The 18,005-nt window shown below is 38.4% G+C and overlaps 1 protein-coding gene across 10 annotated transcripts in view; it reads right to left on the reverse strand.

The window, feature by feature from the left end:
• Positions 1-18,005, reverse strand: part of FARS2 (phenylalanyl-tRNA synthetase 2, mitochondrial) — a 533,637-nt gene that overhangs the window by 325,825 nt on the left and 189,807 nt on the right. For 8 of the 10 annotated variants that reach the window (XM_049654909.1, XM_049654908.1, XM_049654906.1 and 5 more), the window contains one exon: positions 5,161-5,292. The exons of the other annotated variants lie outside the window; for them this stretch is intronic. In XM_049654909.1, the coding sequence (XP_049510866.1) occupies positions 5,161-5,292 (132 nt within the window). The remainder of the gene's footprint in view (positions 1-5,160; positions 5,293-18,005) is intronic. 10 annotated transcript variants of the gene reach the window in all.

Raw genomic sequence — 18,005 nt, forward strand, 5'->3', positions numbered from 1 at the left:
AGATCGGTGGTTGCCTAGTGACAGGGTGGCAGGAGGGATAGATTACCAAAAGGGCACAAGGCAACTTTGGCTGGTGATGAAAATGTTTATTATCTTGACAGTGGTGATAGTTTCATGGGTATACACATATGTCAAAAATAGATCAAACTATACAGTTTCAATATTCATAGTTCATCATCTTTCAATTATACACCAATAAAACTGGGGAAAATATTCAACCTAAAAGTAGGATTTTCAAAGCATGGTCTGAATGTGGGTCATTCATAAGAATTATCTAGGCTATTTATTTAAAATGCACATCTCAGGGGTGACTGGGTGGCTCAGTCGGTTGAGAGTCCGACTTCAGCTCAGGTCATGATCTCACGGTTAATGAGTTTGAGCCCTGCGTCAGGCTCTGTGCTGATAGCTCAGAGCCTGGATCCTGCTTCAGATTCTGTGTCTCCTCTCTCCCTGCCCTCCCTTGCTTGTGTTGTCTCTCTCTCTCTCAAAAATAAACATTAAAAAAAATTTTTAAATGCACATCTCAGTCCTCATCCCAGACCTACATACCCTGATATGAACATTTTACATAGGCTCTCCAGGTGATCACCAGGCTCTCCAGGCAGTTACCAGGCACACACTTAACCACTGGTTAAACCCAGGACCAATTCAAATACCACCTCCTCTCTGATGCTTCCACAAATCTAACTGATGAACATAGTCCCCTCTTCACACCTCCCAAAGCTCCATGTCATGAGTGGCACTTATGTTACCATGCTCTAATTATATAATCTCATCTTCCCTACTACATGGTAAACTTTAGAGGGAGAGGTCACATCTTATGGTGTCTGTGTCCTCCTCTTTGGCTAGCACAGTCCCTTACACACAAAAGATGCTAAGTAGATTAATGGTAGGTCTGCCTGTATATAATACTACGCCCAGTACAGGCACATATCTTGGTTGTTGCCTCTAGAAGTTCCCCAGCTGAGATTAATAACACTGAATGTCACAAGTGTGTGTAGAGGCTGCAGAGACTGGCTACTAAAGACAGTAATAGACTGGAAATAGATATTTATTCACATAGGAAAAGAAGCACTGGGTATCCTACCTGGCCATCCAAGCAAAGTTCATAAAGTACACAACTCCTTGCAAACAGAAACCTGACTTATTCTGGGACATACATTTCAAATACCCATACTTCTAGCATTCTATCCTGAATGTAATCAGGACAAGGTCTTGGCACAATCTTCTTCAATCTCTTCTTTCTCCCCATTCTGCCCACAATACCTCTGTTACAAATACTTATCCCATGGTCTTGTAATCATTTGTATGTCTGTGTATGCTATGCTATTCCCAAAGGCAAGAACAATGCTTATTTCACTTTTCTACAGCCTTAAAAGGAATTCAAGAGAAATTTGACAAATGAACAAGAACAAAGAATGATTGTTAACAATGGAAACTGGGTGCCTGGGTGGCTCAGTTGGTTAAGCATCTAACTCTTGTTATCAGTTCAGATGATCTCACTGTTCATGAGTTCCAGCCCTACATTGGGCTCTGAGATGACAGTGCAGAGCCTGCTTGGGATTCTCTCTCTCCCTCTCTCTCACCCTCTCCTGTTCATGCGCACCCTCTCTCTCTCACTGTCAAAAATAAACTTAAAAAAAAAAAAAAAAAAAAAAACTGGAAACTGTTCATGTATATATTTACAAGGTTTTCCCAAAAGATCACACTTTTAAATTTTAACAAAGAGGTAAAGAAAGAGATTTCATCTTTTAAATGTTATATTCCACCATAGAGCTTTTTCCATTACAATCTTCTAAATTTCAAGGGGCTCAAATAAATGGTAAATTCCTTTCTGGTACAATCACAGCCTACAGTCACCCTGGTGATGATTTTAGATGTTTGTGCTCCATATATTACTTGAAAAGACATTAGCAACCTGAGTCAGCCCAATGGGAAGTGAGGGTGTGGTATTCAGGGACATGACTCAGTACTGTCCTCAAAACATCTCCTGAAGGAAAAACCAATAAAATCATCATAACTGTCATCACCCACATCATGATTAGTAAATCTAAGAAATCTGAAAGCAATGGCAAAAACATTATAAATTAAAGAAGAAATAAAGTAAAATTCTATAAGCTATGTGGAAGACCCTTATCTTACTCCAGGGGAAAAAAATCCACATATATGCCATAGTCAACTTAAATGTGTAATAGCGTTTTCACAGACTGTTCATATTAGCAATCTAATTCCCCGCTTTTAATTAAATGCACTCTATCATAGGAGACAACATACATGATGGCCTAGCCCTTCTTTAGGGGTAACAAATAACTACCAGCCAAAGAGAGCTCTGTTTGCTGTTGTTTGTTTCATTTGGTTTCTGTTTTTCATTCTAGGTGAGACAGAATAATTTATTTGCAATGGATTTCTAGCCACTTCATAATCATGCAATTTACTATCTCGATAGTGCAGCATGGTACCTTCCTCAGGCTCTGTCAATGGGGATCATATCAGCATCTACATGAGAGCCTTGTTATCAAGGCTAAATGAAAGAAAGGCTCAGCAGCATTGGTGAGATGAGGTGAGATCCTGGCCCACAGGAAGGGCTTAAGTGTGGCTGCTAATTTCACCATCTAGTTCTGGCTTCTTTGGTGTCCAGTTACTTTAGCACTTACCTGTGCCGCTATGAGACCCTTAAAGAAGAAGATCTACAGCCACATGTTAGTGTTTCTTGAAAGCTCTATTTAAAAGGCAGGGGAGTGGAAGGGAGGGAAGGAAATGTAGGAGAGAAGATGGAAGGAACGGCAAAATGGAACTAGAGGGCTGGAGCATGCACAGTCAGCCTTTCTCTAGACCACGGAGCTCAGCAGACAGAAAATTAGCTGTTCTTACAAATAAAGCCTGCGGTTGATGATTGCCAGGCACACAGTTTAAAGATTTTAACTACAGATGTCAAAACACATCCCAGTCTGAGAACACAGAGCAGAACTTTGTCACAATAACTTAAAGTTCAAATAGCACAGCCTACACAGAATTTCTTTTACAAAATCATCTCTTCTTTCTTTTCAGTAGTCTCCCTCGCAAGATATTTCATTTAAAATTTATCTGCACAATTTCCCACCAACTAAAACCACATCTTACCACAACTGTGAACCTCTCAAATATATTTGCATCTCATACGTTCTGTTTTGTTTTTTTTTTTTTTTTCCTTTTCTTTCACTTTGCCACTTCCCTCAAGAACACTTGACATGGCTGATCTAATTGTGGAACAGCAGTCCCATTAACGTGCAATAATGACTTGGAAACCTGTTTCAGATAACTGTATTTGGCCAATTACTGTGTGAATAAACCTCATAAAAACCCATCAAGGACACTGGAAAAGGTACAAGGAAGCACTATTCCCAGCAACAACTGACATGTTAAGCTGACCATCCCCTGACCGGCTTTCTCAGTCCTGGCCCTTGATAACACATGTTTCTGGGATGAAGCCTGGGATTCCTTCAAATCTTCTAAGAAAAAAAACAAAAACATCCCAGAAGTATTTGAAGTTAGCTCCTACTCAAGAAGAGATTAAATCTTACATATTTGCTTCCAATTTTTTGTGTTTTCTACTAAGATGGATATATACGTATCAGGCTGATTTTCCAGTGTCTCTTTCTATTGGTTAATTGTCTTTTTCCCTCTAAAATCCCTCAGACTACAATCATGGATACTGAAGTGACTAAGATCAAAGAGGTAATCTAATTCCAATTAATGAGAAATCATTTCTGTGATGTACAGGACAGCCTCTGTTCAAATATTTCCTTTTTAAGGGGGCTCTGTTGATAAATGGCTCTAACCATTTGAAAAACAATTTAAAAACAAAATCAGCAATTAATTTTAGTCAGCGTGCCAGACCCAGTGCTAATAAGCACGTTACATACATCACCTTGATGAATGCTCATAATGAAACTTTGAGCAAGGTATCATTGTGCCCATTTTAATTATGAGAAAACTAAGACTCACAGGGGTTTAAGCAACTTGCCTGAAGACACACAGCTGTCAACTGACAGAAAACCTAAGACAGACAGACACCCAGGCCCAAGCCTCACAACTTTTATACACAGCCCTTAACATCCGACCTCTCTGTCCTTCTCTAGGTCAGCTCTTCAAATTATTGAAAACTATCCAAGAAGCATTTGGCACTGTTCTGGGCTTTCCCCCAAGCCTTCCTTGGCAGAAAGGAGAGGAATCTGTGAGCTGAGTCCAGGCCCCTGCAGACAAAGGTTACCTGGGAGTAAGAAGGGAAGGCTAGGCCTCCAGTCTCCCAAGCTGGATTACCACAAATCTTGCACTTGACTGCCACCTCATCTCTTCTGTCTCACACCATCCTTATTCTCTAACCCCATGACCTTACCTGTGGTCTCTCTACATTTCTTAGCCACCAAGAGGGCCTGCTCTTCTCCATTCTGCTGCCCGAGGCCCTGTGACCAAACCTGAACCAGAGCCACTGCCCTCCAAGGCCACAGAGTAAATGCCCTACTATGGGAAGGGGAGAGGGGCAGAATGCAATCTTCATCAGTTCCCCTCCACTTAACTGCTTACACAGAGTTCCTGCTCAAATGCCCAATCCCACCGACTTCTCATGGAGGATTTATACTCTGAAAAAATATTTTTTAATTACGTTCATATAGTGATTTAAAAAAAAAAAACAGCTCTGAAATTAAGTTTAAAAATAATCATTTTTATTAAGCAATGGTCCTGCAGAGAAGAGCTGTATCCACAGATATAACTTACTTATAAATGAAATAAGAACAAAAAAGTATTATATATTGGCCTTGTTCTTAAACAGTTTGGAAGACAAACTGGACTCATGTGGTATGCATCAAATGCTTAGAGGCAACTGCAAAGCAACATATCAACAAATACGAAATTATGAAGTACAAATCCAATACTTAAGTGCTAACAAGGAAGATCTCCAGAAACAAAAAGTCTGTGCAAAATATGAGAAATGAAGTTCTTCCAGAGTTAAGTATGGAGAGTTAAGGGACAAGTACGTGGGCAACAGGAGGAGACAGAGATTGTGAGGCTACCCCTACAGGGGCATATAAATGCATATGAAAATAAGTATGCAAATGAAGTGAAAGGAGAGAGAGTCTTTTTCAAGAGAGCCTACAAATAAAATGTTGGATTCTTTTCTACCTGAATTTACTAGTTGCTGTTCCATCACCCCACAGCCAAGAACTTCTAGCCATTCTCCGTGGAAGTTGATCTCCATCTCGAAGGAAGGATGAGTAAAAGGGAAGTAGCAGTCTACCCACCTAATGTCCAGTCCTGCAAAGATGCCAAATAAAAACAGATAGTGTTAAAAGGCAGTCTATCCTTCCTTATGATCAAGACTGCCCTTCAGCTAATGACAACAATTACTACATTCTGAGTAAAATAAATAGGAAACAAACTCATTTGCAGCATGTTAGGGGGAGACAATAAATCTTAAAACTTGTGAAAAACTGGGCATGTCTTTTCCAATATTAAAAACACTTTGTGCAGTTCCAGGACCCTCTAAAACCAAATCAATCACTTGTCAAATCCCTGCAAACACCTGGCAGAGGGAAAAAAATTAGGTCAAGATCAGGGGAAAGCAGGTAATTCGTCTAGTTCTATAAGTGAAAATGATATCTTTTCAGAGGTAAAGAAAAAAAAACGTTTTACTATATATATCCTGAAAACTTACTTATCAACAGTATGACCAATTTTGGATAAACTAATCAACTTTCACTTCCATAAGTATATATATTAATTTTTTAAATTAAGTTTATAAGAACTAATAAAAAGTTAAATAAGATCTCTCAGCTAAATTTAAGCAAAACATCTAGAAAGTCAAAACATTTATTTCTACAGAGGAGTACAAATATTCATACATCTAAACAAACAAGTACAGGCTAAATGCCAGAATAAATTTTTCAATAAGCAATCATGAACATGGCACTCATAAACAATGACATTATTAATTAACAAAAGAAAAGACTAATGAATTAAAAACAAACCCTGCAAAGAGCAGAAGCCACTACACCAGAAAAACCAGATGAGAAGGTCATCTGGTAGCTAAATGGCCGCCATGAGGAAAACAGAAAAGTGGGCATCAGGCAAATCATCTATGGTCTCCTGCCTAGGCTCCCTTCCCTTCGTGTAATGATCTTTCTCTTCTCTAAGCAACGTTTCTGATTCCATTTCTCCACAGTAACATGACCTCCTGTGAACTGAAAATAGTCTTTTCTCACTCAAGACTATCTGTATTTTAAACCTTGTGGAAATCAGAATGTGAAATGAATAAAAGTAATAACAAAAACTGCTTCCATTTATTGAGGACTTACTATGCCTCTGTCATCCCACCTCACATGTAGGGAAAACAAACTATCAGAAAGGTCAAGTGTCTGCCCAAAGGCACACAGCTAGCAGATAGATGACTAGGCCAAATCTAGGCCTTCCCAACTCCAAAACTCCCGCTCTTGACAATTAAAATATAATTCCCTGCCCATCAATAAAAGATATTTCAAGAATCAAAAAGCAGATGGGAACAGAATTATGAAACATGGGGACCTTCCCTATACCCCAGACAACAAAGGGCAAAGTAGGCTTTTCTTTTATGTTTTGTTTTAGTTGCCTTTATTTTCCTATCTACCTGATGTCTACGGCAAGTGACAAATGATTTCTGTTACACCAGTAACACAATAATCCTTGCTCTTGCTATACACATAGTATAATAGATAAATGTTACACTGCACATATATATAGTGCACAATTTGACATATGTTGACAATGTCTACATCTATGAAACTGTCACCACGATCAATATAATGAACATGTGCATCACCCCCAAAAGTTTCCTAGTGCCCTTTTGTAATCCTACCCCTCTGCCTGTTGCCCCTTACCTCTTGTCTTCACCCCACATGTCCCCAGGCAACTGAAGATCTCCTTTCTGTCCCTACAAAATAGTTTGCCTTTCCTAGAATTTTATAACAATGGAATCATATATCATGTACTTTTTGTTTTTCATATGGCTTCTTGCACTCAGAAGAATGATTTTAAGATTCACCCATGTTGTACCTATCAACAGTTCCTTCCTTCTTATCACTGAGTAGATTTCACCAACAGTTTTTCTAACCAGGAAAAAAAGCTGGTCCTGTTGCAGGCCACTGGAGAAGTGTCCTCAGGTCCCCTGAGTAGTTCAGACTTCTCTGGATGGAAGCTCCTACATGCAGAGCAGGTGTTTATTCGCCACTATGTTCTCAGAAGAAGGTATCGGTATACCTGTGTGTTTGTCCAGCTTTGGGACCAACAATCCCCTACCACACTTTTACTGAAAAGCTGCAGACGCAGTCCCACTGGCAAACAGAGACGTGTGAAGCACTGGGATATATAACCGAGAGCAGACAGACGAGCAGAGAAACAATTTTTATCATTCTTTTTTTGTAACTCCTGACAGATAAGCACAAATCACCTAGTGAAAACAACTTAGAAAAACAAATTTTGTTTACATGGCTTGAATCAAATTTTACCAAAAGCAAGATAAGTACTCAGGGTTAACATGATTCTACCATTACACAGTTAAACATCACCTGGAGCAAAGTTAGGTGAGGTCTACACAAATTAATTTTTCTTGTGTGTCCTTACTTTATTCCTTTGGACAAGCTAAATGTATAGAATTTAGTTTATACATCTTTATAGCTCACACCTATAAAACCTTACATTCCCCACCCCCAGTCAGAGAGAAAGAATATATAAGACATTACTGAGCCCTGAAAACAATCACAAATGTTGATTCAAGTAATTCTACTATCAATTTTTACGAAGCCCAGACTAAATCCCTACTGCATAATGTCTATGGGAAGCTCAGCCTGCATAGACAGGACTCTACACACACCCTCTGAGCTGTTGGTATGAGTGGTGTCAACAGAGCACAAAGACTGAACTGAAAAGTGATGTAAGGATCTCACCCCTTGTCTAGGAACCTGCTGTTACTGAAGGGCTTTGGCCACTTCTAGAAGTAAAAAAAAATTACAACTGTGGATTGAAATTTTTTTAGTGTTGAATAAATTCTTAAGATAAAATGTCCACATGTTGGTTGTATCAACCCTTGCTCTTTTTTTGTTGATGACTTCAGTCACCCTGGCTCTGGGTTTCTTCTTGCTCAGTCATCCTACAGGTGTCCGTCAGGAGCAACCACGGTAATCGCTCCACTCTGAAAACCACACTTGGCAAAGCAGAAAAGGCAGGGAAGCTGGCCAAAGTTCTTCAGAATACATGAAGATGATTAATATTAATAATTTGTGGAGCAGAATCCATTGATAACAGTATCACAGAAACTAAGAAAACATAGATTGGCAAAAGTTATGTCCAATGGACCTAGAGCATTTTTAATCCTTTTCAACTCCTCAGATCCTGTTAAAAGTTTCCTTTCTGAATCTATATGATCATGCAAAGAATGCCAAATCCATAAACCATTCACCCCCTTTGTTCCATTACTTTAAAGACTTCAGTTTAAATTCTACTTCTTTCACATCAACAGGCAAAAGCCAAAATCTATGAAACCCCAGTTTTGAGAAACCTGCATCTCTGCTTCAAACAAAAATGGTCCTTATTTGAAAGTAAATTCTATTATTTAATGTGTAATTTTTGCCAAAATACCATATTCTTTTATCTATATATCTATATCTATATATATATAGATATATATATACATATATTTTTTTTAAACGTTTATTTCTAAAGGGGGAGCAGAGAGAGAGGGAGACAGAAGATCCAAAGCAGGCTCTGCACTGGCAGCACAAAGCCCAATGTGGGGCTCAAATTTCACAAACTGTGAGATCATAACCCGAGCCAAAGTCGGAAGCTTAACTGACTGAGTCACCCAGGTGCTCCCTTTTATATATTCTAACAATTTAAATCCCAATTATATTGACACATTAACAGTACTTTTTTGTTTTTCAACCACTCATAGTGGAATCATTTAAAAATACACCTTCTTCTGGTTTTCTCCCCATAACCTCAAAATTATAGCAAGGTTGGGGTGCCTACATGGCTCAGTCAAGCATCCAACTTGTAGTTTTGGCTCAGGTCATGATCTCGCAATTCATGATTTTGAGCCCCACATCAGACTCTGCACTAGGGATTCTCTCCCTTTCCCTCTCTTTCTCTCTGCCTGTCCCACACACTATCCTTCTCAAAATAAATAAACATTTTAAAAAAAAGAAAAAATTATAGTCAGGATTATAATATCGGGTTGAAAAAGCATCTCGAAATACAGCTTATATTAAAAGATGTGGCAGTGAATAACGGGCTAAAAACTTACAGAGTATGGCTTATTTCACATGCCCAAGTATCAGGAGTCAGAAAAAAAATCCACGAAAACCTATATATTTTGTGTTACATATTAATGGAGAAAAACGTTTTGTAAACATGTCCAAATCATATGGATTAATTATGCATTAGACCAATCTCTTCTTGGGATGACAGAAGAAATTATGCACACATGTATTATATATCTAATGGAAAATAATTGCAAATATTTTTCTTACCTTTGTTTTTTTTTTTTTTTTTTTTTTGTTAGTTTGTTTTTTGTTTTGCTTAGTTGGTTGGTTGCTTGGTTTGGACCACAATTCACTAAACCATATTTAGAAATGAAGCTCAGAGCTTTTTAAAAATTGCCTTAGAACTCTGTGAGACTAGAGCAACTGTCAAAAATTACATACCATACTTTTGAGCTGAGAGTCAAATAAAAGAAAGAATACCTTAGAATAAACAAAATATGATTTGAGTCTCAGATTTCTACCTATTTCTGTGAAACAGTGGGCAGGTTAATTAATCTCTCTGAGCCCCAGATGCCTCTTCTCCCCACTGTGTGTAACGACATCTATTTCAAGAGTGGTCATGAGTAAAGAACTTATATGTAGGAGCCCAGGTTTTCTCAAAGACAGAGAGATCCCTTTTGGAGTTCTGGGCACTCACTCTGCTTTTTCTCCTAAATGAGGATGCCGGCTTTGTTCAAGAATGAAGACAGCCCAAAGTCTAAAAGCATCCCCTCAAATGGGACCGCAGAAATGATTAGTGAAAATTCCTTCGGCATAGTGACGTGAGCCCAAATGCATGTAGCTAGAAATCTAATTCTCCCAACTCTGGTGAGATATGACCTGCCCCTACCTGCCACGGGGAACCAGGGACATGGAAAGGCAGCACTGCATGTCATCTGCTCTGTGTACCAGCTTCACGACTGCTGGACCCTTGGAAAACCGATCGGGGATACAATGAAGGGGGCCAGTGTGAGGGTCTCCTCCCACCAAGCCCTGTCTCCTATGCAGTGTTGCAATGCCTAACCACGGTGACATGTTGTAAATATTAAATAGGTGTCATTCCACCTCACCCCCCAACCCACCTTCACCACAGATCTCCTACAAAATGTTTAATTGCCCTGACTTATTGGCTCACTGAGGGATTCTTCCTCTGTTTCTCATCCATACCCTGTATATTTAAAGATGAGACTTTGCTATCAGAACCACCTCCCAGAGGTGTGAGAATCTAGATTTTAAAAAGTTGATGGCCCAAACTAGAGCATGTACCAGTGATTTTATATATCCTACCATGGCTACCCTCCACTGAAGCAGATAATTGTTTAAATTGACTATACAAATATGCAATTAATAACTGCTACTGGGCATTAATTTTTCAACAGGTTTTCCCTCGGCTGGTAGCAGGGAAACAGAATGCAGTGCTCTGATACCAGGGTGGCTATTCACACTTTCTGCACAGGATATAGCAGGCATCAGGAAGGAAAGTGAGGTAGGCAGAAAAAGGGTGAAAGGCTAAAAATAAATTCTTAGAAAAACTATGATCATCTTAGATGATTACCATCTAACTAGGGAAATTATCTGGATGCCATGTCAAAGGTACCTGACAATTCCATCTTTTTCTGTTTCCATTTAATTGAATTAAAGACCCACAGCTCTTTAAACTGAATATACAGCAAGTGGCATACAGGCATTTTTCCAGGTTTCTCAATATTGCTCTACTCTAATAGCTTTCTTTAAAAAGTCATTTTAATAGGTAATATGTTCACAGGGTTCAAAATCAATATACTGTAAGAGGATATATTTTACTATGTAACAAAGCATCAGTGACATCACAAGGAACAAAAGTTTTGTAATTATCTGAGGTGACTGATGTTAGCTAATTTATTGTGGTAATCACTTCACAATATGTACACACATCAAGTCATTATGTTGTATACCTTATACTAATACAACACTGTATATCAATTATATGTCAATAAACCTGGGGAAAAATATGTCATCAGTTAAAGTCTCACTGCATCCTTGTCCCTGTCCTATCCCCTCCTCCTGAATCCTTATGGGTGAACTACTAGGGTTTCCTTTTCATCACCAGATGTAAGCAAATATGGACATGTACCTCTATTTTCCTTCCTTTTTTATATAAAAGACAGCATTCTTGCACATTATTCTACACCATGCTTTTATCACTTAATGATATGTTCTGGAGGCACCAACCTCCTCATTCCTTTCCCTGCTCCTTCACAGTGTTCCAGCAAGTAGCTACGCTACATTTATGTAAGAAGACCCCTATACTTGAACTATATCCATTATTCTGCTATGAACAATAGTGCTATACCAACCTACTCTGTTGGACAAAGAGTAAATGGTTTTATAGTTTTAATATTTCCCTCTACAAGAGTTGTAACAATTTTGCACTCCCATCAGCTCAATACTTTTCAAGGGCACCAAGGCCACACAACTAATTAGTACAAGAGTCAAACTGGAACTCCTATCCAGGCTGAACATTCAGGGTATCTGCTGGGTGTACTGAGACAAGACCACCCAGGTTGACCCCCCTGAGCACCTCTAATGTAGCCAGTGCAGAAGCTGGACACCATGGACAAGATTCCCAGGTTCCTACTGAGTTCCTTGCCCTTGTTGTCTATTTGCATATCCTGTCTCACCCTAGCAAAGGAAAAGAGTATGCTCTGGACCAAATAACCACATGGCTGGCAGTAATGAGGAAGAGGAAGCACAGGTAAGGCTTGAAGCATCCATGTGGGAATATGAAATTGATTCCATTTCCAAAACCCATCCCACAAGCAGAACAAAGTCATTCACAACTTACCATTAATTCCCCACCTAGGACCTTACAAACCTGGCAATGCCATCAATGTGACTCTTTAGCACGCCATATATATCCTATTATGTCCACACAGCCACATACTCTTGAATCCAGCACTGCAGACAGCTAAGAGGAATAAAATCATTCCAACTACAAAGTTAACATTAAAGACTACCTTTTCCCTCTTGGAGAGGGAAAGAGGATAATAAAATACTCTCGTGTGGAACCTCCATAGCACATAGCAGAAGCTATCAGCACTATTTCAGCCACAATGATGCCCTCTACTAAGATGTATACAAAGTAATAGGGGGAAAAGAAAAGGTTAGCATTTTCTACCACCAACGGTGATAGTGTAACTGATCACATATCTATTATCACAGTCTTCTGTTTATCACACAGTCTTCTACCTGGTGGAAAGACTGGGGTGGTAAGTGTTGTTTCAGGCTCTTGCCATAAACTGCTATACACAGGAATCCTTTGATTAGGGCTTGGATCTTAAAATGATACTATCATCTCTCTACCTCACAATGGGGTGAGAAATGGAGTACAGCACAAATTAATGGCACCTCATTCCAAACCTGGCCATGAGGTCAGAGTCACTAGGATAACTGACTGCTCTTGGGCTATGTAGGGAGCAAAGGAGACAGTGTAACAACAACCTCGCCTGGGGTGGGCCACAGCAACAGGCTGGTCCTCAATCTTCCTTGCCCACCATTCCCACAGGATGGCACACAAACCTTATAGACAGAAGCCTAACACTCCACCCCAACAAATCTGATCAAAGAAGACGTAGGTAGGCCAGTCATAATGTATGGAAAGAGCAATCATAGATCTAGGATCAAATCCCAGCTCCACCATTTAGCAAGTTCCTTACCCTCTCACTGCCTCAATTTTGTTTAAAATAAGAATACTTACCTCATAGAGTTGTGGTAACAATTCAGTAAGAAAAAGTATGTAAAGAACCTAAATACCAAATGAGTGATTTTTGAATTGAATGTCATTGAAATTCAGACCATAATATAAAATATCTTTCATCTTCTTATAAAAACATGAAAAAAAATTTTCCAAGTTGCATTCTTAAGGTAATCAACATTTGCTACTCATTTAATGTGGCGCTGTGCTGAACACTTTGCATGCCCTCTTTAATCTTTGCACTGATATAAACACTGCTCAATGACTCCTACTGTCCACATCTTATAGATGAAGGAACTGTGGTTACGACAGCTTACATATCTTATCTCAGTTTACACAGTAAATGTCAAGATCAGAATTCAAAACCAGGTATCAGACAATAAAGCCCTATGCTGCCCTCCACTGGAACAGATCATGAAAAACTACACTAACTTGGCTTTCCACGCAAAGTGGCTTTATAAGACCAAGATGACATCAGACACATTTGACACATGTTTTTCTAACACATTATGACAGGTATGACAACAAAGAGAAAACCAAAAAGGTATAGTCTACATTCAAAGATAAGAGAAATACCTCCACAGGCTAAAAACAGAACAGAAATGGAACACAGTGAGAGAGGAGAAAGCACAGTGCTTCTGGGCTCAGGGTCCATACTCAGGAAGAGGTACTAAGAGCTTGCCGTCAGCAGGATGATGTACTACTGGTTCAGGATCTGAGGGAAGCTAAAAGCTTAAAGTCAGTTGCAAGAATGGAATACGCTCCAAGCTCATAAAAGAAGGGTGACAAAAACTCACCAAATCCAGCCTGGGGCAAGAGCTCTAAAGAGCTGTTGCCTGAGAGATCCTAGCCATAGGCCTTGGAGCTTCCATATCCCTTAAATCAGAGCTGGACAGTAAATCGAACAGATCCCTATGAGTCTGTTCTGGATTTCAAGCCTAGACAGCTAGGTGGAACCAACTGCAAAGACACATAGGGGAGAAACAAGCAAAGCAGGAAAGAAGAGGAGGGAGGAAAAGAGAGAAAAGGAAAAAAATGAACACAAAAATGCTCCACTGAATATGAACCTGTAAACCAAAATTCCAAAGTACATGAATAAATCTAATGCTAAGTAACCCAGCTAACAAAACCAACCATCAAACAAGAATTCACTCCAGATGAAATTAATTTTCTAAAGCAACCTAAAATCTTATTTTTATTTTTATTGTATTTTTTAATTTTTAAAATTTACATCCAAATTAGTTAGCATATAGTGCAACAATGATTTCAGGAGTAGATTCCTTAGTGCCCCTTACCCATTAGCCCATCCCCCCTCCCACAACCCCTCCAGTAACCCTCAGTTTGTTCTCCATATTTATGAGTCTCTTCTGTTTTGTCCCCCTCCCTGTTTTTATATTATTTTTGTTTCCCTTCCCTTATGTTCATCTGTTTTGTCTCTTAAAGGCCTCATAGGAGTGAAGTCATATGATTTTTGTCTTTCTCTGACTAATTTCACTTAGCATAATACCCTCCAGGTCTATCCACATAGTTGCAAATGGCAAGATTTCATTCTTTGTGATTGCTGAGTAATACTCCATGGTATATATATACCACATTTTCTTTATCCATTCATCCATTGATGGACATTTGGGCTCTTTCCATACTTTGGCTATTATTGATAGTGCTGCTATAAACATGGGGATGCATGTGTCCCTTCGAAACAGCACACCTGTATCCCGTGGATAAATGCCTAGTAGTGCAATTGCTGGGTCGTAGGGTAATTCTATTTTTAGTTCAATTCCTGTGTTGGCCTCTGTGCTGACAGCTCAGAACCTGGAGACTGCTTCGGGTTCTGTGTTTCCTTCTCTCTCTGCCCCTCTCCTGCTCAAGCTCTGTCTCTCTGTCTCTCTCTCAAAAATAAATAAACACTAAAAAAAATTAAAACAAGTGTGTTTCAGATATCCCAAGGAATACAATAAAGCACAATTTACAGATTTGTTCTAAAAAAAATCATAAGGCAATCTTTTTGTAAACCAGATCTAAACAATGCAACTGTAAGATTTTATCTATCTCCCTATCAAATTTTGCTTTGAGAAGCAAAACACCAGTCCTGATTTCAAAGAATTCCTGTCACAAACAGTAAGCAGCAACAGAAAAAAGCCTTAGAAAAACAGATTAAGTGATGAGTGAGGAATAAGAAAAATTTAAAAAAAGAAAGATGAAGACAGTGAGGTGTGAAAGAAAAAATGGAGAAGAAAGTACAGACAGTCCTTGACTAATGATTTTTTGACTTTACGACAGACTGAAAATGACATGCGTTCACTAGACACTGTACTTTGAATTTTGAAGTTCAATCTTTTCCCAGGCTCTGGTGCTACTGGGCAGTGGCAGCAACAAGCCGCAGCTCCCAGTCAGCCATGTGATCACAAGGGTAACAGCCCATACACTTCCAACCATTCTGTACATGTATACCGTTCAGTGTTTCGCCTTCAGTACAGTATTCAACAAATTACATGAGATACTCAAGACTTTTTTTAATCAGATAGGCTTTGTGCTAGCTGATTTTGCCCAACTGTAGGCTAATGTAAGTGTTCTGAACACATTTAAAGTAGGTGAGGCTACGCTATGATGTTTGGCAGGGTAGGTGAATTAAATGCATATTCTACTTAGGATATTTTCAACTAACAATGAGCTTATCAGGATGTAAACCCATCATAAGTCAAAGAATATATATATCTAAAAGGAGAAGTCAAAGTGTCAAATGAAAAAGAATGATCTCCATGTCTGGACAAGGTGGAATAATGATAAATCAGTTTTACCTTTCCACATGAAAAACTAAAAACAAATAAAAAACAATGCCACATAAGACATTGGACATCAGGTAACCAAGGACACTGATCAGTGAGAGGGGAGCCCTAATACTGTCCTTGGAGAGAAGAACACAGAAAGAGCCCAGAAGACTTCCCAAGCTAAGGAGACAGAGTGGGAATCTGTACAAGTCAGGGTTAAGTAGAATTCATTGAACAGAGTGGACAGAAGAGGGCTGCATAGAGAACTCTAAAGATCTGAAAAAAACCCCACAATTTTAGTATTAAATTGAATACTATCAGTACTTAAATCTACACAAGGCCAGGGAACAAATAACACAAAAACATTAGAGGGAATAATGCTGGGAACTCACAAGTACCAAGAATACTGCCAATTCCCAACAGCCAAGTGGAAAACAATAATCAATGGGTTATCAGTTACAGTACTAAGAAGGGTCTTATGTTGGTTGTGGGAAAAAAACTAACCCAGACCCTGTGTAACAAGATTTAACAGGAAGAACAAAAAGGATTAAGGTATTTGTAAGTAATCTCAGAACAAACTTCAGGAATACTATGAGGAATACAAAAATACTGAAAGCATTACAAGGTAAAATTAACAATGCCTGGCATTTTCTAGAAAATTATTATGCAAAAAAGAAGAAAACAGCAGGAAAAAATAAATAGCAATTCATCAACAAATGACACAGACGATAGAAGTAGCAGAAAAAAAATACTAAAGTATGTATGATAGTATTCAATATATTCAATAAGTTCCAGGAAAGCCTGAAAATGTTAAGTAGAGACAAAGAAAATACAAAAGAAGGCACTCACTGAAACAAATGAATGGGGTGAATAAGAAAGGAACACTGGCTGGAATTCACAGCAGATTAGATATTGCAGAAAAAAATAATTGGTGAACTTGAAGATAAAGCAATGGAAAGTATCCAAAAGGAAACACAGAAGGAGAAAAAAAGGAACAAAATAGAAAGAAAAGTGAAAAGAACACCAATGAATTCTGAAAAAGTTTAAAGTGGCCAAATATAGATGTTATTGGAGTCCACAAAGGAAGAAAGTGATAGAGAAAATATGTGAAGAATAAAATTTACCAACATTTCTCAGAGTGGACGAAAAATATAAACCCATCAATCCCAGCTCAACCAACTCAGGCACAAAAAAATTTAAAGAAAACTACAGCTATGCAAATCATAACCACATTGCTTAAATCTAATGACAAAGAAAAAATTTCAAAAACAAAGAGAAGACACATTATATATAGAAGAACAAAGGCAAAAGCAAAAATCACAGCAGATCTCTTACAAGAAACACACATGAGAAGAGAGAGAAACAATATTTTTAAAAAACCAAAACAACAAAACTGTCAATCTAGAATCCTTTACTCAATGACAATATCTCAAAAACAAAGACAAGGTAGACACTTTTCAGACAGACAAAAGCTGAAGGAATTCACTGCTAGCAGATCCAGACTATGAAATATATTAATGACAGTCCTTCAAGCTGAAGGAAAATGATACCAGGTAGAAACTAGAGAAGGAGCAATGCACACTGTAACTAGTTGGGTTAATATAAGACTTTTTTTTTCTTTTTTTCTTTAAATATCCTTAAAAGCTAATCAACTGTTTAAACAAAAATAACCACAATGTATTTAGCAGTTGATAACACAGATATAAGTAAAATACATTAACAACAATAGCACAAAGTCCAGAAAGGGAGAAATGAAAGTCTACTGTTGCAAGGGTTTTATACTATACATGAGTAGTATAATATCACTTGAAGATAGACTATGCAAACTTAAAGGTATATATTATCAACCATAAAGTAATTGCTAGAATAACACAAAAAGTTATAGCTACTAAGTCAAACAAAACAGATAAAATGAAATAGTAAAAACTCCACAATTAATCCAAAGAAAGCAAAGCTGAAAAAATAAAGAACCAAGAACAAATGTGACAAATAGAAAACAAATAGCAAAATGATCATTTAAACTCAACCACACAGATAATCACATTGATGCAAATAATCTCATTAAAACAACTTGGAGGGGTGCCTGAGTGATTCATTCAGTTAAGTGTCCAACTTCAGCTCAGGGCATGATCTTGCAGTTCATGAGTTCGAACCCCACAACAGGCTCTGTGCTGACAGGTCAAAGCCTGGGGACTG

Source organism: Panthera uncia, assembly GCF_023721935.1.
Source record: "Panthera uncia isolate 11264 chromosome B2 unlocalized genomic scaffold, Puncia_PCG_1.0 HiC_scaffold_25, whole genome shotgun sequence".
In the NCBI taxonomy this organism is placed as follows: Eukaryota; Metazoa; Chordata; class Mammalia; order Carnivora; family Felidae; genus Panthera; species Panthera uncia.